Source organism: Rhinatrema bivittatum, chromosome 8, assembly GCF_901001135.1.
Source record: "Rhinatrema bivittatum chromosome 8, aRhiBiv1.1, whole genome shotgun sequence".
Classification (NCBI taxonomy): domain Eukaryota; kingdom Metazoa; phylum Chordata; class Amphibia; order Gymnophiona; family Rhinatrematidae; genus Rhinatrema; species Rhinatrema bivittatum.
Genome location: NC_042622.1, coordinates 9,417,868 through 9,439,865, shown reverse-complemented (window position 1 = coordinate 9,439,865; position 21,998 = coordinate 9,417,868). Strand labels below are relative to the sequence as shown.

The 21,998-nt window shown below is 49.7% G+C and overlaps 1 protein-coding gene across 5 annotated transcripts in view; it reads right to left on the bottom strand.

Moving 5' to 3' along the window:
* Window positions 1-1,064: 1,064 nt before the first annotated feature.
* Window positions 1,065-21,998, bottom strand: part of MYT1 (myelin transcription factor 1) — a 199,978-nt gene continuing 179,044 nt past the window's right edge. For all 5 annotated transcript variants that reach the window (XM_029613475.1, XM_029613476.1, XM_029613478.1 and 2 more), the window contains 7 exons: window positions 21,513-21,575; window positions 21,071-21,154; window positions 12,931-13,152; window positions 12,116-12,207; window positions 11,307-11,410; window positions 9,381-9,524; window positions 1,065-2,761 (listed from right to left, as the gene is read on the bottom strand). In XM_029613475.1, the coding sequence (XP_029469335.1) occupies window positions 2,621-2,761; window positions 9,381-9,524; window positions 11,307-11,410; window positions 12,116-12,207; window positions 12,931-13,152; window positions 21,071-21,154; window positions 21,513-21,575 (850 nt within the window). In that variant the 3' untranslated portion in view covers window positions 1,065-2,620. The remainder of the gene's footprint in view (window positions 2,762-9,380; window positions 9,525-11,306; window positions 11,411-12,115; window positions 12,208-12,930; window positions 13,153-21,070; window positions 21,155-21,512; window positions 21,576-21,998) is intronic.

Genomic DNA, 21,998 nt, shown 5'->3' with positions numbered 1-21,998 from the left:
GTGTGTGCACAAATTAGCACTCCTCCATGCAAACTCAAGTTAATGAAGGCATCAACTATTAACCCCCCCCACCAGTGCACAGATGTGCATAAGTTTAACTCATAAGTTTAAATCTTGGTCAGAGATGAAGTGACTCCAAACTGTCTTGGGTATCTCGTAGAGGGGCAGAAGAGGAGGACGTCCCTGTCATAGATAGAGATGATGCAAGGCAATATGGGAGCTTCTCACAAATCAAGGCAGAAGGGCATTGGTAAAAGAAAAACCTTAAGCAAGACAGAGACCAGCAGAGCCTGGGTTTATTCTGACGAGGGGACGGCTTTCTGTCTGCTGCTCATGCATTCCCGAGGGAAGAGGATCGCAGGAAACAGGGAGGTCACCACCAGTGCTTTCAGCTTGACTCTTTTTTTTTATTATTCAAATCTTAACACAGAAACGGGTACTCAGTCATCACATAACAGACACACAAATATGACAAAATAAATATACAACAAGAGCACAGTTAAATAAATAATAAATACAGTATCTTCACTCACTGTCGTCAGTGCCTGAAACATTAACCCAAAAGAATTCCCCAACTGCCTCTTCCCCTGCCCACAAAAAGTCCAAATTAAGCCCAAACAAAAAATATCAAAACCTCTCAGTTATAAAATATCTTTAAAAAAATTCCCATTGTTAAAAGAATAAATAACAAAATATATAAAAATAACTTGGTTGCATTACAATTACAGGCAGAAGTTGTGGCTAGACGTGGTTTTAGGATTTGCAGAAGATCTTTTATTGTGAGAAGGTGATCTCTCTCTCTCTCTCTCTCTCTTTTATCAGTCTTATTTTGCTCCTCCCCTCAGGGGTCCTGATGTACTGTCCAGTTTAAATTAAGTATAAAATTAATTAATAAATAAGAAAGTTAAATAAATAACCAAAGTTAACATAAGGTACTTGTGAATAAATTACATTAGGTCTTGCCAAAATTAAATATTTTACAGGCTAATAAAACTAACTAGTCACTTTCAATAAGGAAGGGAGTTTACTGAATTGCAGTCACAATCAGTTTGGACTCTATTTACATGTAAAGAACAATTGTGTTTTTAACACGTTCAAATTTTTTTTTTTAATGTTCTTTTTTTTTTTTTTTTCTTTTTGCATTTTGAAATGGTTCCTGAAAGGCAGCGATGCCAAAATGACATCACATCCTGGACTTTTTTGATTATTGGTGAATAAAATGTCCCCTTCCTAGTCTCCACCCCTCCCGTCCATTTTCAAATGAAGCTTCACGGTGGGAAATGTTAAGTGCCAGGTATTGGGGTATCCTGAGGCTCCCCTTCAGCGCGTCCAAATATTATTTGCCTGCTAAATAATTCTGAGTTGGGACTCAGGCTCTGCAGCAGGCTGGGATACACAGATACCCGCTTCATTTCTTTCTTACCATGACCTTAACCTGTCTAACAAATATCCCCTCTGCTCTCTCCTCTCCAGCGAGCCTGCACAGCTTCTGGGCGCCTCTGTACTGCGCTCCGAATGAAATGCGCGGGCAATCCTCGCTCTCAAGTGCAGGTTTAGCTGCACGGAGGCAGCAGAGTGAATCCCCGACAGGATCCTTCCTCCCTGCGGGAGAGCACGTCTTCTGTCCCTTTAACCCTAAGTTTGTTTTCCTAATGGACTGAATCAGCCAGCATGTAAAGGTAGACAAAAATCGGGGCTGGCTTTCAGCAAGGACCTCTCCTCTACCCCAATATCGGGAGCAGATGTGCGGCGACAGCACTCTTTTTTCCCCATCACTACTCAGATGAGAATAATTGCAAAAAACAAAAGAATTAGAATGATGGTTGAACAGAATTGTAAAAATCACAGAGACTGGAACATTATACAGGCTGAGAGCTCCCTCCACCCCCAGTACTGGTCTCCTTCCTAATAGCTCTTCCCTTATTTTAAGACAGACGAAGGAATACTGCAGTTGCAAATTCCAAAAGCTTCCCTGAGAACCTTTTATCCTTTGCGCTTCCAATGGAATTTTAAAACTGCTCTTCTTTTTCGGAAAATAAAAATAAAGATCCTACTTTGTATAATACTTCAATGTTTTTTTTTTTGCCCCTTGAAGACCTGAGGGTGGGGAGCCTCGCTGGGCTCAGATTTACAGGTACCTGCTTCATACAGTACACAAAGAGGTGATCTAGACTCACTACAGTAAACGTAGGGATTACATTTGTAGTATTCTGGAAACGGTCCAAACCCTGTTCTGTTAACCTTTCCCCTCGAAAGACCGCCCTGCCCCAAGGGCATTTCCTTCCCCCAGCTAGGAGGACACCTGGTGACTTGCGAAGGTACCAGATACCCAGGAAGTACACGGACCAGCGCCTTCCGGTCCCAAATCCTCTTCCTTGAATCCCTTCTGCCTACAACGATGAGCTGAACACCCACCGTTCTCCAGGACGGTCCAGGCGAAATACAACATTGAGTTTCATTCTAGTTTGCTATTCTTAAATGGCCTCTTGGTTAAAAATTTTGGTCCTTTTTTTAAAATTTATTCGATAAACAAGTTTTCTGACTTGTGTAGACCTGAATACTTGAGCGGAGAGTTCTGGCTTCATCCCAGTGTTTTCCCTTGCTCTGCTTTCTTGCCAGCTTAGACCTGGATCCCCTTGACGGCCTGTTTGATGCTCTCCAGTAGCGCCTTGTTCTCGGGGTTTTGACAGCACTCCTGGTTGCTGTACATGTCCGTCAGCGTGTTCACGTAGGCGTCAAAGTTCTGTTCGCTGATTGGCTCCTGCGCCAAACAATAAGAGACAGGGGGTTAAGGACTGTACACAAGTACAAGAGGCGATACCAGCAGGAGGGACGGCGGCGCTGCAGTCCCCCTCATACGGCCACCGTGAAGCAGTCTCCCAACGCACTCAATTAATCTGGCAAGCAGACAGATTCATTCACTCACTCAGACAGCGTTCACCCTTGCAGGGAAGTGATTTTCTCTGTTTTCTTTGTACGTTTTTGTTTTTTTACTTTGTATTACTATTGTTTTTAAAGCTGTATGCATAAATTGACATAATATATAATGTAACCTTGCCTTTCTCTAAATGGTTTACTTATTTATTATTAAGTTAAACCCTATGTTTCATAAGAACATAAGAAATTGCCTTGCTGGGTCAGACCAAGGGTCCATCAAGCCCAGCATCCTGTTTCCAACAGAGGCCAATCCAGGCCATAAGAACCTGGCAATTACCCAAACACTAAGAAGATCCCATGCTACTGATGCAATTAATAGTAGTGGCTATTCCCTAAGTAAAATTGATTAATAGCCATTAATGGACTTCTCCTCCAAGAACTTATCCAAACCTTTTTAAACCCAGCTACACTAACTGCACTAACCACATCCTCTGGCAACAAATTCCAGAGCTTTATTGTGCGTTGAGTGAAAAAGAATTTTCTCCGATTAGTCTTAAATGTGCTACTTGCTAACTTCATGGAGTGCCCCCTAGTCCTTCTATTATTCGAAAGTGTAAATAACCGATTCACATCTACCCGTTCTAGACCTCTCATGATTTTAAACACCTCTATCATATCCCCCCTCAGCCATCTCTTCTCCAAGCTGAAAAGTCCTAACCTCTTTAGTCTTTCCTCATAGGGGAGCTGTTCCATTCCCCTTATCATTTTGGTCGCCCTTCTCTGTACCTTCTCCATCGCAATTATATCTTTTTAGAGATGCAGCGACCAGAATTGTACACAGTATTCAAGGTGCGGTCTCACCATGGAGTGATACAGAGGCATTATGACATTTTCTGTTCTTGTAAACCAATTTGTTCTTGTAAACCAATTTGATTTGAATTTATTCATGTAGGTCAGTATAGAAAAGTGTCAAATAAATAAATAAATAAATATTTTAATGGGCTGTAACCCGCTTGCTATAAGCGGGCAATAAACATTTTTAAATAAAATAAGATAATTCCACTGTTCTGTTATTAAATGATTTGAAATTTTTAGAAAGCGGCAATACTAGTTTCAGTGCTAAAAGTACCACCTTTTCTTTTTCCTGTTAGTGTCCCTCCTTCTGCTGGTCGTACACTTAGGAACAGCCTCTGCTTTCTGTGAAGTTATTTTATTACTCAGGCTGTAGGTCTGCACTCTACCCTTGATGGGTGCCCGCTTTCCGCCTTACAAAACTGGCAGCGGTGGCTTCAGCTGGTCCGAGGGCCCTTAAAGGTGAATTTTAAAAGCCCGACGTGTGCATTAATTAGGGGAGGCGTGAATGTGTTGGGCTCCCTCGCGCCGAGCGGATTTTAAAAGCCACAGAGATATGCACGCGTCTCCTGGAGCACGCACATCTGGAAGGTTTTCAAACAAGGGGTGAGGCACGGGCATTTCGGGCCCTGAACCTGAGAAGCGCGCATAAATGCTTACGCAATCCGGCACGCACCAAGGACCCTGCTGCGTAACTACTTCTGCTATGGATGCCGGTGAGTTAAAAACAAAGACAAATAGGCAGATTTGCAGGGATTTAAGGGTCAGGGCTAACTGGGGGAGTAAAGGTTATAAAACCATGGGGGCTCGGAGGACCTGTTTTTTAACTGGGTGAACAGAGGATGAACTGGTAAAACTGGGAATGACATCAGCACGCACCCCTTTTAATATTCCCCTAAGGGATTTGCAGTCACTCAGAATCCGGCACACATGGAATGTGCATGAGGCCACTGGCCAGGCTATTTTATAACATGAATGCATATACGCACACATGTGTACTCGTGTTATAAAACGGCTGCATACCTAGGTGCGGGCTGACATATGCATGCCAGTGTGCCCAGGGTCATGGCCATTTTATAAAATGTTCCATGTAAAACACACAATGCAAAATGCTCAATGTAAAATGTCACAAATTTCAATGTAAAATGTTAAAAATGTTTAATCGTAAACGACACAATGTTCCATTGTAAAAGAAGTCCACTCTATCAGACTCCTCTGTTTCCAATGTAAACCGGTGTGATACGTCCGATGAACATCGGCATAGAAAAACAAATAAATAAATAACACACGCAAGTGATATAAAAAAGGCTGAACGCGCCAACGTGTGCACGCGATTTTAAATGGATGCGCGCCTGTGCGTACAAAATGCAGCTTCTAGCACATAAGTGGGGGGATCTTAATAGACACGCACGCTGACGCCACTACCAGTTTTCCCAGTTTGCCCAGGCATGGGATAGGACTTCCACACCCCCTACTTAATAGTCCTCCTTCCCCCCCATTAGCCCTGACCCGTAAACCCCGCTGGTCTGTGCCGTTTTTTGTTTTGTGACTTACTCGCCATGCACAGCAGAAGTAAAGTTAAGCAGCTGGGGACCCCGACGCGCCTGTGCGCACGAGTATTTACCTGCTGCTTTCATGGAGAGGTCCAGGAATGCCCCTGCACACAGCTGGAGACTTGAGCGTACTTGGGCGGCTTTTAAAACCTGCTCAGCACGCGCCAGCCAGACAAATGTGCATATTATTTCCTGGTTTAGGCACACATCGGGCTTTTAAAGTTCACCTTTTAATGTGGCCACCTCCACCCTGCCACTGTCGTGTGCTAACATAGACTGACGCTCCTCATTGGGAGGGGTCTGTGCAGTTAATAAAACCTCTGCACTCATGCGATGCAGGAGGAGCAGTTGTGGTTAGGAATCCAAGATCTGGTGTTTTACAGGGTATCCAACGCCCCATGGAGTGGAGCCACTGGGCCTTATTCCTCCACAGGGAAAGTGCCAGGAGGAGTAGTGATTCTGCTCAGGGAAGGTCATTTATAAATGAACTAGAGACGGGAACAACCAGTGAAGAAATCACATTTGCTCATGATACAAATTATTCAAAGTTGTTAAATCAAAAGAGGATTGTGAGAAATTGCAAAAGGACATTGCAAGCCTGGGAGACTGGGCATGCAAATGGCAGATGACATTTAATGTGGACAAGTGCAAAGTGGTGCACTTAGAGAAGAGCAATCCAAATTATAGCCTCATAATGCAAAATTCCTCATTAGAAATCACCATTCGGGAAAAGATCTAGACGTCATCGTTGATAATACGTTGAAATCTTCTGCTCAGTGTGCAGCAGCAGCCAAGAAAGCAAATAGAATGCTGGGGATTATTAGGAAGGGAATGGAGAATAAAACAGAGAATATCCTAATGCCTCTGTATCGCTCCATGGTGAGACCTCATCTTGGGTACTATGCGCAGTTCTGGTCTCCACATCTCAAGAAAGATATAGCAGAGTTAGAAAAGGTACAGAGAAGGGTGACCAAGATGATAAAGGGGATGGAGCAGCTCCCCTATGAGGAACGTCTAATGAGGTTAGGATTCTTCAGCTTGGAGAGGAGTCGGCTGAGGGGAGATAAGATAGAGGTCTATAAATAATGAGTGGAATGGAAGTAGTAAATGCAAAATTAGTGATTTACCCTCAAAAAGTACAAAGACCAGAGGACACACAATGAAGTTACTGGGTAATAAATTTAAAGCTAGTAATATTTGTTTACTCAACGCATAATTAAGAGCTGGATTTTGTTGCCAGAGGATGTGGTAAAAGATGTTAGTATAGTTGCATTTAAATAAGGTTTGGACAAGTTCCTGGAGGAAAAGTTCTTTAACCATTATTAAGGTGGAGTTGCAGAAATCCTCTGCTTATTTTTGGGATAAGCAGCTTGGAATCTCTCTCTCTACCCCCTTGGGATCCTGCCAGGTACCTGCCAGGACCTGGATTGGCTACTGTTGGAAACAGGATACTGGGCTTGATGGACTCTCGGTCTGACCCAGTACGGCAAGCCTTGTGAAAGGCGTGCAGAAGAGGAGAATGCCTGAGATGCCAAGGATCCTGCGGAAGTTTGGAATCTGAGGAGCCCCAGGAAGAAGGGACTTCTTCAGAGACAGAACATGACAGGATTCTCCTTGGGGGTTTCAGAAAGCCACAGTGTGCCCTAGGAAGGTCCTAAGCAGCTATTGACTAAATAAATCAGCCAGAGAGAGAAAGAGAAGATAAACTACTCTACAGAAAGGTACTGGGAGGGCCCAGGAAGGAAGGGTGCCTGTCCCAAAGAGCTTACTATGTGGTGGATTTTGTCACATGCTTTGGAAGAAGATGGAGTTTAGTTTTGTACATTGTTTTGGACCTTGTTTTACTCTGCCATCAGTTACTGTAAAGAAGTTTAGTTTTTAAGAACAGCCTTGGAGTCTGTGTGATGGGTTTTTTGTGACTTTTTTCTGGATTAGTGTGCAGGAAGAGCCCCTATACTCTATGGGGTAAAGGTGAACCGGTAGATATAGTATACTTGGATTTTCAGAAGGCGTTTGACAAAGTTCCTCATGAGAGGCTTCTAGGAAAAGTAAAAAGTCATGGGATAGGTGGCGATGTCCTTTCGTGGATTGCAAACTGGTTAAAAGACAGGAAACAGAGAGTAGGATTAAATGGTCAATTTTCTCAGTGGAAGGGAGTGGGCAGTGGAGTGCCTCAGGGATCTGTATTGGGACCCTTACTGTTCAATATATTTATAAATGATCTGGAAAGAAATACGACGAGTGAGATAATCAAATTTGCAGATGACACAAAATTGTGCAGAGTAGTTAAATCACAAGCAGATTGTGATAAATTGCAGGAAGACCTTGTGAGACTGGAAAATTGGGCATCCAAATGGCAGATGAAATTTAATGTGGATAAGTGCAAGGTGATGCATATAGGGAAAAATAACCTATTCTATAGTTACACAATGCTAGGTTCCATATTAGGTGCTACAACCCAAGAAAGAGATCTAGGTGTCATAGTGGATAACACATTGAAATCGTTGGTGCAGTGTGCTGCGGCAGTCAAAAAAGCAAACAGAATGTTGGGAATTATTAGAAAGGGAATGATGAATAAAACGGAAAATGTCATAATGCCTTTGTATCGCTCCATGGTGAGACCGCACCTTGAATTCTGTGTACAATTCTGGTCGCCGCATCTCAAAAAAGATATAATTGCAATGGAGAAGGTACAGAGAAGGGTTACCAAAATGATAAGGGGAATGGAACAACTCCCCTATGAGGAAAGACTAAAGAGGTTAGGACTTTTCAGCTTGGAGAAGAGACGACTGAGGGGGGGATATGATAGAGGTGTTTAAAATCATGAGAGGTCTAGAACGGGTAGATGTGAATCGGTTATTTACTCTTTCGGATAGTAGAAGGACTAGGGGACACTCCATGAAGTTAGCATGGGGCACATTTAAAACTAATCGGAGAAAGTTCTTTTTTACTCAACGCACAATTAAACTCTGGAATTTGTTGCCAGAGAATGTGGTTCGTGCAGTTAGTATAGCTGTGTTTAAAAAAGGATTGGATAAGTTCTTGGAGGAGAAGTCCATTACCTGCTATTAAGTTCACTTAGAGAATAGCCACTGCCATTAGCAATGGTTACATGGAATAGACTTAGTTTTTGGGTACTTGCCAGGTTCTCATGGCCTGGATTGGCCACTGTTGGAAACAGGATGCTGGGCTTGATGGACCCTTGGTCTGACCCAGTATGGCATTTTCTTATGTTCTTATGGGGTACATTTTTTCTCCCTGTGTGGAAATCCCAGGAAGTTGCATGGTCTGTGGCTTTCCCCGTGCACGTTCGTGCCCAAGAGCTGACTGGGACAGGGAGCAGGCTCACAATAAGTGGCCGCCCTTCCTTACTGCTGGTCACATCGCTTGCTTTTCAAGCACCACATTTCCTGTGTGATTGCTCTTCAGGTTTCTGTGCTTTATTTATACTTTAGGAGAACTGGGTGAGGTTCTAACACAGGTTTCTAATGACAAACAGCACAGGAGTACTCAGATGGACTTAGGTGCAGAGCGGTAGGAGTGGCCCAGAAGAAAGATTTTTAAGAAGTTTAATTTTCTTCAGGAAGTAAATACAAGTTGGAAGGGGGACTTGTGTTATTGCTTGACCTTACTGATGGCTGAATTATCCGAAAACCATTTTGATGGAGTTGCTGCTCTTAGGAACTGGATACTCTCAACGTTGTCTATGCTGCTTGTCAAAACACAGTTCCCCCTGTGAAAGTGCCTGTCTAAAATTTCAACTAAACCACTACTCCATGGAATAATGGGGAAAGCTTTTGAAGCACATCTTCATTGAAGAAGAGGTCTATGCAGTTTCAAAAACTCATTCACGTTATCTTTAGATTGTTTCTTCCGTAGATCCAATGAAAGGATTATTGCCAGGAGCAATAGGGTTACAAGATCCTGCACTGGAGCCGAGTGTAAACAAATACAATTGCGTAATTCTTTTAAACTGGATTAATAAAAGAGGATTTTTGTGGTTTTCCCTCACTGCTTGATTACAGCTGAGTTACAGGAATCGCATTTTCGTAGTATTCGTTTCAGTATTCGTTTTGTACTTTCAAGCGGGCTTCTCACCATGTGGGGAAGGCGTATGTTGGCAAGACTATGAATCAGTGCCTGACTTAGTCCAGAAAGTTCCACAAAGAGAGCTTCGTTCTGCTCCTCGATGATTTTATTCTCTTCTTCAATGTTCTTCAAGTTCTTTTCCATTGATGATATCTGAAGAGCAAGAGGCAGTACAGAATTATTAACTCCCCCGCTTTCCAAGAAAGAAGAAGATCACATGAAATTCTCCATTGGACAGAATGGCAGCACTGTTTCTTTTTTACTTTCATCACTTAGGGAAGTAAGAATAAGGTACTGTGATCAAGGTCATGACTGCTAACTCTATTGCAATAAAGGCAAACTGCAAAATACGGTTGTGTCCTTTCAAATGTATTTTCAAATGCATGCAAGCAAATGAATAAAATATGAAGCCAACTTCTATGGTCTTCTAAGATGACCCATATTTTATTCAAGAGTCTTGCAGGCTGATTCAGTAAGAAACGCGGGAGAATGGGCGTTCACTCTCCCGATGTGCGCCCAACCACCTCTCCTGAGCATGCAATCCTATATTTAAATGAGGGGTCGTACTAAAAGGGGGCACTAGGGACAATTTCACGCCCTTAACGCTTCCTTGGCCCAGGAGAGGTGGCTGTCAGCGGGCTCAGGAAACCGATGCTCAATTTTATAAGCGACGGTTTTCCGAACCCACTGACAGCAATCGGTTAGGAAAACGGACGCTGTAAAAACCAGAGCGGCCGGCACATTAAAAACATTTTTGGATATTAAGTCAGAGGGTGTACAGAAAAGTAGCATTTTTACTGCTTTTCTGTACACTTTTTTGGGCCGCTCATAAATTAACGCCTGCCCTTGGGGTAATAGACGCGCACCGAAAACACGCAACCAACCGCGTGTTAAACAGTGCGCTCGGCCCGTTTTTGTGCAGTGCATGCAAGCAGTCTTAATCCTAAGCGCAACCATCTCCCGTTTTACATTTTTTGTGCATAATGAGGGGAATTTTAGGATTTCTACGCACACACGGGGAGGGTAATATTCCGAACGCCTCTTACTGTAAGGAGGAAATGTTCAGCTAAGAAGGGGCTTTTCTTTCCACCAGGGTGAAATGCACCGTAAACCTATGCGCAGGCTTTCCCTTTCAAAACTGCCCCAGGAGAAAGCATCCCCGGATACTCTGACCAAAACTAGAAGCATGCTTTAGATACTCCGAAACCATGTGCATCCTTTGCTCCCTGAACCTAACCCCACCCTGGGAACACTCGCATTCAGGGTGGTTTACCCACAGAAATCCCTCCCTCAGGGTAGTGCAGCGGCATTTCCTCTCCGAGGAGGTGCTTCGGTGCCCAGTGTCTCAGCTTTGTGCAGACCACCAGCCAGGCCCGGCAAGCTCAGGACAGTAAACGGGGTGGAGGTGGGATGGGACAGGGGGAGGAAAGGGACACAGGTAGCTCTACGCTCATTATTTCCAGCAGAATAGTGCATGCACAGGAAGGCTGCGCCCATGGCACAGTTTAAGGCAGGCGTGTGCTGCGCGTGTGCTGCCACTTTCAGAGCCGGCGCCCCTAAACGTCATCGTGAATGGTGAAACATTCAGGAGGCAGTGTGCAGCTCAGCTTCGTGGCGGCCGCTGACTGTGCAGAAGGAAAGCGCATCTGCTGAGAGTGGTTAGAGCAGGCAGCTGGTGCGTGGGGTCGGGGGTCCCATGCATTTCAAAATCACAAGCACATGCAATGGAAGTCTGCAGAGAGAGCACGTTACCCTCTCAATGAACAAAAAACAACCTAGAAATGGAGCTTCTCAGGAACCGCAGCGCACGATGAAGTCAGCAGAAGCAGCTGAGGGCAGGGACTTGTGCGGCAGGTGAGACGGGGGGGTGGTGGTGATGATGTGTGGGACTGCGGCTTCTCCTTGCCATGGGGGTCAGAAAGGGAGGGAACGTACCTGCGACTGTAACTTCACCATGTCGGACTCCACCTCCAGATTGGACTCGGTCAGCTCACTAATTTCCTTGTTTAACTGCTTAATTTCTTCATCGTTCTCTAGAACTGGAGAAGGGAAGGACCATGTCTTTAGATTAGAGCAGCACTTCTCCCGTCTCTGCAGTGCCTCAGCTTTCCCCCCTGGGCCAAGCGATCATCGCGCTGGAGGAATCGCTTGGCGAAACACAATCCCGCATCCCCACTCTTATCTGTGCAGCTCCCTCGCCCATTGCCTCCAGAGACAGATGCAGATCAGGAGCTAACCTGGAACAAACCTGCTGCTGAATAAATCTGGGGAACTTCAGTCAGTCTAATGCATTTGACAATAAAGAGGTCGATATTCTCCAAAAGGTTTATCCGGGTAACCTTTGCACTTATCTGGACAAGCAGTGAATTTTAAATTTCCCCACCCCACTGACTGGCAAAACTATAGCTGAGTGAGTCATTAGCCATGTAAAACACAGCAGGATGAAAACAGGGGAAGAAGGGGTGCAGTCCAAGCCCGGGAGGGCCAGGTACATCTGGCATTGGGAAACACTATCCTAAAATTAGCTGGGTAACTGGCAAGCAAGTCCTGCCGAACGTCAGCCCAGTAAGCGCACACATCTGCCTTCCTCTTCCCTGCACCTCTGAACGGACCTTAGCGGTGCGATATCCTTGTTGTAAAGGGATGGTAACAGATTCTGAAATTGCCAGAATACGTGACAGCAAGGGAGCTCTCTAGGAAGACGCGCGGCCCACGAGCAGAACGTCGAGCTCACATCTCCTCACCATCGCTGGTCTTGAATTTGGTGCTGAGAAGTTCATCCCCTGAGAGTTTTCCCTTCTTCCCAGCAAAAGTCGCTCTGGGACAACCTGACAGACTGAATGCAAAGAGAGAGAAGGAAGGTTAGGTCACGAGAGTGAAACCACGGGATTTCCCAAACGATCTAGGGAGACTGGAGACGAGATCGGAGGTCTGGAAAGTTTGCTACCACTCCAAAAAAAAAAAAAAGGGGGGCATTTCTGGAGATGGGGTGAGCTGCGGGGGTAGGTGGGGGGGGGGGGGGGGGGGGGAGGTACCTTAGCATGCGCGTGACCTTTTCAGACGCACGCCTGGAATTTCCATCCTCGCACAGGAGACGGCACAAGATATGCAGGAACCTTTCTACCTTAAGTCATTTGTCTTTGAAAGACGGCACTTTTGTACCTTCATATCTTGATGCCAGGCACTGGCAAGCTTAGCCAAAATTGCCCCGATAACCTGCAAGCAGCAAATGTGTTTCTATGACCCCGCCTTGATGATTTCTCATGTGGTCACGTGCCCCTAGTGCCCCGTCTCCTGCTCTCTCCCGACCTGGGAGAAGAGCCCCAGCCAATCAGGGCCGCTGCCTTCCAGTCCCCCAACGCCCACCAGTCTTCAAGCTTAGGCCAGGACCATCAAAAGAAGCAAGAAGAGCTTCCAGATACTGCGCAGGCTCGTGGAGAGGGGGTGGATGTGTCTTAAAATGAAAGCAGTAAGAGGGCTTTCCCTGAGCCGCCCCTAGAAGGCGCTGTAAGGGGCGCCAGCCCTTTGCGGAGCCCCCCCCGCGCCCCCCCCCCCGTACCTTCTGTGCGTGAGGAAGCTTCCGTTGGCGTGGCCCGAGCCGTCACAGCCAGGAGTTGGGCAGCTGAGTCCCTCGTTCCTCAGTGACTTCCAGGAAAAGGAAGAGCCGTTCAGCGAGCCCTCCTTCTGCCTGCGGGTGGCGAGGGGGCATCCTGACGCGCTTCTGTGGGAGGCGTACTTCCCGCTGATGTGCCCAAGCCCATCACAACCGGGTACCGGACACCTAGGGAGGGGAGAAAGAAACCCGCACTTCACTGCTTTGTTTGCTTCTTGTACAGAACACGGCAATGGGGAAGGAGCCCAAGTCACTGAAGCTTGTGCACACTCAGGAGGAGAGGAGTGCTTACGCCCTGAATAACTGCTCTGCAGCACCGTCACGGCGTGAGTGGCATTTGACATCCCTGCCTACGGATGCCGGGCACCTGTGGCATGCAAGTCTGCGTGCAATTCCCTAAACCCCTGCCGCCACCTGCAAGGGCACACGTTATACCAGTGCCCGTGGAAGGCGCCGATCGATGTCGGTACAGGAGGCAAGAGGGTGCATTTGCCTGCTCTGGCAGAGCAGGGAAGCTGAGAAACGGCACAAGAGGTGGGCACGGTGGGTGTGGACTGCAAGGGCAGGACGAGGAGGAGCACGCGGCGCGGTAGTGGGATAGGGATGGCCAAGGACGCCAGGCACATACGGAAATCCTCAACTCTCCACCAAACAGCCAAGAACATCCGGCACGAGAAATCTCAATCCAAGACAACGTTTTTATTCAGGGTCTATAAAAGGCACAAACACAACAATATGCCATATTCTCTCTTCCCTGCTTGATAGCCCAGGCGTCAGATTGGGTTACAATTCTCTCAGGGAAACACAAAAGCAAGCAACACAGCCAGATGTGCTGCTCTCTGAGAAGAGGCGGTGCCAAAGGTGCCGAGGAGTCCAGGGTCTGACTTTCTCCCAGGAAGCAGCTGTGCACAACTGGAACACCTCTGGGCGCTCCCGAAGAACTGAGCAGCTGCGCCAGCTTGCAGGATCCATAGGGGCGTTGGGTGTTTGCAAGATGGGCTCCATAGGAGCCTTCCCACCATTTGCATCCCTGGACTCCCTTCTGTCTGAGCCGGTCATCCAAACCCCGCTGCTGGCTCCAACAGGCCGTTCGATCCAGGGTGGCCGGGTATGTGGGTGCCTGGCTGGCACGCTGGGCTTAGGTGGGAGGAGTCTGCTCCATCTGCCGCTCTGCCACCTGATCTTCACTCCCATCTTGCTAAGGTCCAGCAGCTCCAGCAGCCTGGGTGAGGGCTGTCTCTCCTGCTCAGACGCCTGGAGCCAGCAGGTGCAGTCCCTGCAGGACCAGAAGCCTCCCAGACGACACTCGCACCTGGACAGGCAGGAGAAGAAAGAGGTAAACGAATGGCCCATTTCTCCCATATCCCCGGCGTAGTAAGAGCCGTCTCCCCCCTGCCCTGTGGCATCCCCTCCACTAAACCACGCAGTCACCCCCTTATTCATTCCCCATTCCCCCACACAATCCTCTTCGTGAGGGGTGGGAGATTTCCTTCAGAAGGGGGCAGGTGCTCTCAGAGACATGAGCGGATCTTACCTGCCGTCTCCGTCCCGGTGTGCAGGTCCCAGGAGGCCCCAGGATCTCCCTCGTCCACGACGCCTTGAGGCAGGGTCCTGGCTCTTCCATGTGCCCCTGCCGAATCTTCGCCTCGATGATCTTGGCGGTGATGCCTTGCCAGATGTTCTGCTTGGCTGCGCTGGAGCATTTTGTGGCCTCCTCATCACAAAGCGCATTGCAGTTTTGGGACATCTTCGCCATCAGCCTCTCATTTTCTCTCTCAGTAAAGCTTTTTTTTTTTGTGTGCTTTGCTGGCAGTAAGGCAGGGGGGAGTAGGGTGGCCTCTAGCCTGCTATGACGTCTAGGGCCTTTGCATCAGCGAGGAGGACTCATTGCAGGCTTTTTCAAGTACTAACATTAGACGCTTCTCATCCTCCTGAAATCCTTACGCCCACGACGCTCCTGCACACAATAACCACTCTCAGAGGACACTGAAGATACCGAGAGAGAACGTTTTTGTACCGTGGTGGGTGTAAGTCAGCATTCCCGTGCATGAGCGGGCAAGCCTAGGCCTGTGTTTTATAAAACTCTTCAGTGGGGGTTGTGTGCTTCACGAAATACCACGCATCACCGCCCCAAAAGTGCCCAGGCATCTCTTCCAGCACACGCGTTTTCTGCATACCTTGTACATGTATTTTATAAGAGCACAGGTTTACTGAATAGTTTACATATTAAATAAAGGTAACCCGGGCAGGTGATAACCCTAGGTTTATGCGCAAAGCCAGGCCTTTGATAAAGCTGCCTGACGGCTGCGCATCTCTCGCTTGTGAACGTACTTCCGAGCACCGCTTCACCCACACCCCCTACACCCCTTGCTGAGAAGCCCCCCCATCCACGCCTCGATCAGCAGGTGGAAAAGCGCCGGGGCAGGTCTGACGACGTATGCGCGCGCGCCATTTGTAAAATGTGCAAACGAGCAGCCTCTTCCAGCCCCCACCTCTCGGCGCACTCAGAACTCCCCGCTTACCTTCCTGCGTGGCGGCCGCGGTGAACGCCCACCCCCAGCTTTCTGAAAGTTCGCTTTCCACGCACGGAGGCCACGTTCACGCATGTATTTCCAATCTTACCCCCTCAAACCCCGCGAAAGTTCAGCGCTTTCCACAAACCTCTCAAGCAGCCCTCCACTCCTTACTGCAGGTACTCTCCTCCTCCTCCTCTTCCTCCTCCCAGCACTGACCCCACCCCCCACCGAGGGTGGGGTCCATGAAGCCAGGGGAGTCGCATGCAGGGTTTTTCGCTGCCTTGCACGGATTCCGCCAGTGCCGGAACCTTCCACTCAGATGTTTCCGTGCTCCCGTGCGCTTCGTTCACGCAGGGCTCTAGTGAATCACTCGCGAACACAGATTTCAATGCCCGCCCAAGTCTCGCACCTAAAAATAGTCACCTGGAGCTCTCGGTGCTTTTAACGAACATCTTCGTACAGGAGGTGAACTGTTTTCTCTGTTTCCGATGTCCCTGGGCTCACCTGGGAGAACCTTGGCCTTGTATCAGAGCAGCTCCTCAGCTGTGCAAGCAGCTCCTCCCTGGCAGGCGGGCTCGGGCGCTGGTGACACCAAGACCGTTTCTCTCTGTCTTTCCAATATGATGAAGGGTTGCGAGCAGGGGAAGGAGGATGTATGGAATGAATGTGCCTTTCATTTTGTTTTCTATTTTATTCACGTGTTTGTGGGGTTTTTTTGTTTGTTTGTTGGGTTTTTCATTGGTTTGCTTCATTTTTGGCCTGTGCTCTCTCTTACAATATGCGCAATTTGTTATTCAAGGTGAATTTTTTTTTTTTTTTAAATAGTTTTTGCTAAAACATTTCAACGCATGCTGACATGAAAAACTTGAAAAAAAATATTTCTTTTTTACTTGTTTTTTTGCCTTATTTCAGAAAGGAAATGACACAAAACCACAGTGTAACTATCATGGATCTTTTTCTGTTTTAAAATGAGAGCTCGGCCCTATAGAGCATCCCTTCGCTGGTGTAAACCAGATGTGTGGAACAGTAATGTGGTGTTCACGGACCCTTGGACTGAGGCAAGATTGCCTCTGCCTGCAGGGAGGAGCCATGCAGGCTCCCACCATCGCCAGGCGGACCCAGGCGGCGCAGAGACTGTCTGGAGCTTCACCTACACCAGCCCACGTTCCCCTCAGGTTGAGCAGGGACCGGCAGGTCTTAGGCGAGGGCCTCTGCTGATGACTGTAGAGGTGACCCAAGGCCAGGCTAGGGTTGCAGAACGGCAGTGAACAGACAAGACAGAGGTCCAGGTGAAGGTCAAGGGCAGGCGGGTAATCAGGTGTATCCAGAGTCCAGAGGAGAGGTCAAGAAAGGGGACGGAATAGGCTGTGGTCAGGCAGGCAAGGCTGGAGAGCATTGGAGCAAGCTGGGTGAGAAGGCTGGAGCAGCTGAAGACAGGAACACAGGCAGGAATCGGGCTGAGACGAGGACTGGAACACACAGGATCTAAGGCAGGAATCGGGCTGAGACGGGACTGGAATAGGCAGGATCAAAGGCAGAAATCGGGCTGAGACGGGACTGGAACAGGCAGGATCAAAGGCAGGAATCGGGCTGAGACGAGGACTGGAACAGGCAGGATCTAAGGCAGGAATCAGGCTGAGAGGGGACTGGAACAGGCAGGATCAAAGGCAGAAATCGGGCTGAGACGAGGACTGGAACACACAGGATCTAAGGCAGGAATCGGGCTGAGACGGGACTGGAATAGGCAGGATCAAAGGCAGAAATCGGGCTGAGACGGGACTGGAACAGGCAGGATCAAAGGCAGGAATCGGGCTGAGACGAGGACTGGAACAGGCAGGATCTAAGGCAGGAATCAGGCTGAGAGGGGACTGGAACAGGCAGGATCAAAGGCAGAAATCGGGCTGAGACGGGACTGGAACAGGCAGGATCAAAGGCAGGAATCGGGCTGAGACGAGGACTGGAACACGCAGGATCTAAGGCAGGAATCGGGCTGAGATGGGACTGGAACAGGCAGGATCAAAGGCAGGAATCGGGCTGAGACGAGGACTGGAACACACAGGATCAAAGGCAGGAATCGGGCTGAGACGAGGACTGGAACACACAGGATCTAAGGCAGGAATCGGGCTGAGACGGGACTGGAATAGGCAGGATCAAAGGCAGAAATCGGGCTGAGACGGGACTGGAACAGGCAGGATCAAAGGCAGGAATCGGGCTGAGACGAGGACTGGAACAGGCAGGATCTAAGGCAGGAATCAGGCTGAGAGGGGACTGGAACAGGCAGGATCAAAGGCAGAAATCGGGCTGAGACGGGACTGGAACAGGCAGGATCAAAGGCAGGAATCGGGCTGAGACGAGGACTGGAACAGGCAGGATCTAAGGCAGGAATCAGGCTGAGAGGGGACTGGAACAGGCAGGATCAAAGGCAGAAATCGGGCTGAGACGGGACTGGAACAGGCAGGATCAAAGGCAGGAATCAGGCTGAGAGGGGACTGGAACAGGCAGGATCAAAGGCAGAAATCGGGCTGAGACGGGACTGGAACAGGCAGGATCAAAGGCAGAAATCGGGCTGAGACGAGGACTGGAACACACAGGATCTAAGGCAGGAATCGGGCTGAGATGGGACTGGAACAGGCAGGATCAAAGGCAGGAATCGGGCTGAGACGAGGACTGGAACAGGCAGGATCAAAGGCAGGAATCGGGCTGAGACGAGGACTGGAACACACAGGATCTAAGGCAGGAATCGGGCTGAGATGGGACTGGAACAGGCAGGATCAAAGGCAGGAATCGGGCTGAGAGGGAACTGGAACAGGCAGGATCAAAGGCAGGAATCGGGCTGAGACGGGACTGGAACAGGCAGGAATCGGGCTGAGACGGGACTGGAACAGGCAGGAATCGCGCTGAGACGGGACTGGAACAGGCACGATCAAAGGCAGGAATCGGGCTGAGACGAGGACTGGACCAGGCAGGATCAAAGGCAGGAATCGGGCTGAGAGGGGACTGGACCAGGCAGGGTCAAAGGCAGGAATCGGGCTGAGAGGGGACTGGAACAGGCAGGATCAAAGGCAGGAATCGGGCTGAGAGGGGACTGGACCAGGCAGGGTCAAAGGCAGGAATCGGGCTGAGAGGGGACTGGAACAGGCAGGGTCAAAGGCAGGAATCGGGCTGAGAGGGGACTGGACCAGGCAGGGTCAAAGGCAGGAATCGGGCTGAGAGGGGACTGGACCAGGCAGGGTCAAAGGCAGGAATCGGGCTGAGAGGGGACTGGACCAGGCAGGGTCAAAGGCAGGAATCGGGCTGAGAGGGGACTGGACCAGGCAGGATCAAAGGCAGGAATCGGGCTGAGATGGGACTGGAACAGGCAGGGTCAAAGGCAGGAATCGGGCTGAGAGGGGACTGGAACAGGCAGGGTCAAAGGCAGGAATCGGGCTGAGAGGGGACTGGAACAGGCAGGGTCAAAGGCAGGAATCGGGCTGAGAGGGGACTGGAACAGGCAGGGTCAAAGGCAGGAATCGGGCTGAGATGGGACTGGAACAGGCAGGATCAAAGGCAGGAATCGGGCTGAGAGGGGACTGGAACAGGCAGGATCAAAGGCAGGAATCGGGCTGAGAGGGGACTGGAACACACAGGATCAAAGGCAGGAATTGGGCTGAGACGAGGACTGGAACAGGCAGGATACGGGCTGAGAGGGGACTGGAACAGGCAGGATCAAAGGCAGGAATCAGGCTGAGAGGGGACTGGAACAGGCAGGATCAAAGGCAGGAATTGGGCTGAGATGGGACTGGAACAGGCAGGATACGGGCTGAGAGGGGACTGGAACAGGCAGGATCAAAGGCAGGAATCAGGCTGAGAGGGGACTGGAACAGGCAGGATCAAAGGCAGGAATTGGGCTGAGATGGGACTGGAACAGGCAGGATACGGGCTGAGAGGGGACTGGAACAGGCAGGATCAAAGGCAGGAATCGGGCTGAGATGGGACTGGAACAGGCAGGATACGGGCTGAGAGGGGACTGGAACAGGCAGGATCAAAGGCAGGAATCAGGCTGAGAGGGGACTGGAACACACAGGATTTAAGGCAGGAATCAGGAGGAGAAGGAACACGCACTACTGGACGTATTTGGACCTGTTGCTGAGACGAGTTGCTTCTGGGAAGCTGCCCTTATATAGAGCGGTAGGCATGATGGCATCACTAGGGGCCGCAGAGACCTTCCTGCCACAGTCACTTTAAAGGCTGGGAAGAGACGTGCATGCCTAGGAGAGGTGCGTGGTGTTACTGACGGAGGCGTCCTGCCTCATAGAGGGCTGGCAGCGTTTCTTGCGTCGGGAAGCAGCGCGGCCGGCCCGGGACCCGAAAGTAAGGGCGGCGGTTTGAGAGGTTAGCCCACCGATCACCCAATGCCACACGCAATAAGGGAGCCGCAGATTTGCAAACTCATTATCTGATGGAGGGTAACTGCATTTAGCTCTTCTGAATGCAAACCGAATGACCGTGGTCTGTCAGTCCCTTCCACCGTTACCGCTCGTTACTCAGGAGGGAACCTTATCAGACAGACACTGCTCAGACACGTCAGGAAAGATTTAGGGAGCCGTCATTAATGACTTCTGCCCTTCTTCTGGAAGGCCTGAAAGTCACAAATCTCTCCTTTAAATGGCAGCAGAGTGGAACTGTGCAACCGTTTTTCTGAGTTAATTTGGAAAATGCTGATCTGGATTTTAATCATTTGCCAATGCAGCACAATTCACTTATAATCTCCTTACCAGCAGGAACCTTGCTAAATTTCAGAACAGCCTTGCTTTTATATGATCACAAGCAAATTACTGAACCCTCGGAGGGGCTGGAAAAAAAGCAGAACTTCCCAACATTTAGTCTGCAGCCCTCATGGCACAACTCTTCCATATTTCATATTCTTAATTTCACTTTCATTACTGCTTTATTGTAGAAAATAAACCAGCGCCTTATTGCGCCAAACAGCTGCTTCTCCCCCCCTCCCAGCCTTCGCACGGGAGGAGACGCTCGGTCGTGTTGCACGCCCCCCGGGGTGAGGCTCAAGGTTGAGCCCATCCGCGGCGAGGAGAAGGGCGCACGTCATGTGCCTCGGAGGGGAAACGTGCGAGGGACCGCAGGGGCCCCCGAGCAGGACCCCAGGACAGAGGGCAGGAGGTTCGGGTCCCTTGCCACGGGGCCTCCACAAGCCTTGCTCAGGGTCCCTGGTGCTCCGTGCGCCCTGGGGAGACAGCTCTGACGTTTAAGGGGGGGCCGCAGAGAGTCTCGTCCCTGGCATCCCGATCCCAGTAGGCGGAGCCCACCTGAGCATTTTAGGGACTGCAGCGTGATCTGGACATTGGGGGGTGCCGCTGTATCGGATGAGGCCTTCCTATTCTGGATTTTCCAAGCTGCCCTCCCCTCCCCCCCTCCCCCGCAGGTGCGCCCCCTTCCTGTCTGGATCCTGGCGCACAGGGCAGGAGCTTCCGCGCCATCTTCAGCTGAAGCTCTTTCTACGAGAAAAAAACAAACCAACCCCCAATCAAACGCAAACCCAGCAGCTGCCTGGGCCCGGGATTCTCGCCACTCACTTCATTAGCTCCGGGTCCTCTTTCTCATCTTTGGTAGGAGTTATCTTCACGCCACTTTTCTTGGCACGAGGGCAGCCCGACAAACTGTCAAAGGAAGAAAGCCAGAGAGACGAGTGAGGGTGCTCTTACCAGGCTGGGTGCCAGGAATCCACCCTCCCCCTCTTTTATCCCAATCTCCCATCTCTGGGTCTCAGAGCTCAGCCTCCACCTGCAAAGCCGGGGTCTCCTTGCACAAAATGCCAGATAAGAAATGAAGTCAGGCCTGGTGGAGTCGTTTACAAACAAGGACCCTCAGCTCTGCCCGAATAACGGGACAGCCTTGAGAATGGACGTCAGAGCAGCGCTGCAGCCGCTCCCAGCCGACCCCCCCTAATCAGATCCCGGGAACATGAGGAAAGTCGGATGATAGAGATTAAGGAAAGAGCACCGTGCAGGCTCCCACCTCCTATGCGATGCATAATTTCCGGTTATGTGTCCAGAGCCGTCACAGCCAGGAGTTGGGCACCTGAGGAGAGACGAGAGAGAATGCTTAGCAGCAGCCCCCAAAAAAACAGGAGAAGGGAGAAACAGCAGACGGTCACATCACATCGCCCTCTGCACCCTATTCCCTCCTGCTCCGCGGTGCTGACACTAAACAGGAATAGACAAGAACCGTTCGGAGTTGGTTTGCCTTTCGTTTCAGTGGTTTTAGAGCCTGTGAAAGGTGGGAATCAGGGTCCAGAATGACTTCCCAGTGCAGCTGTGCCTGGTGCTGGCGCCTTTCCATGACGCCAGCGGTGAGCAGAGGCCCTGAGGTTAGAGCAGGGGAAGGCTCAGTCCGGAAGGGGGGCCCCGCTGGCGATGCCGTCGAGCCTTTGGTGCTGCGGAGGCAGGGACATCGTTGCAAGCGGGACACGGCTCAGCCAGGCCTCCCTTTCAGTGGGCCCAG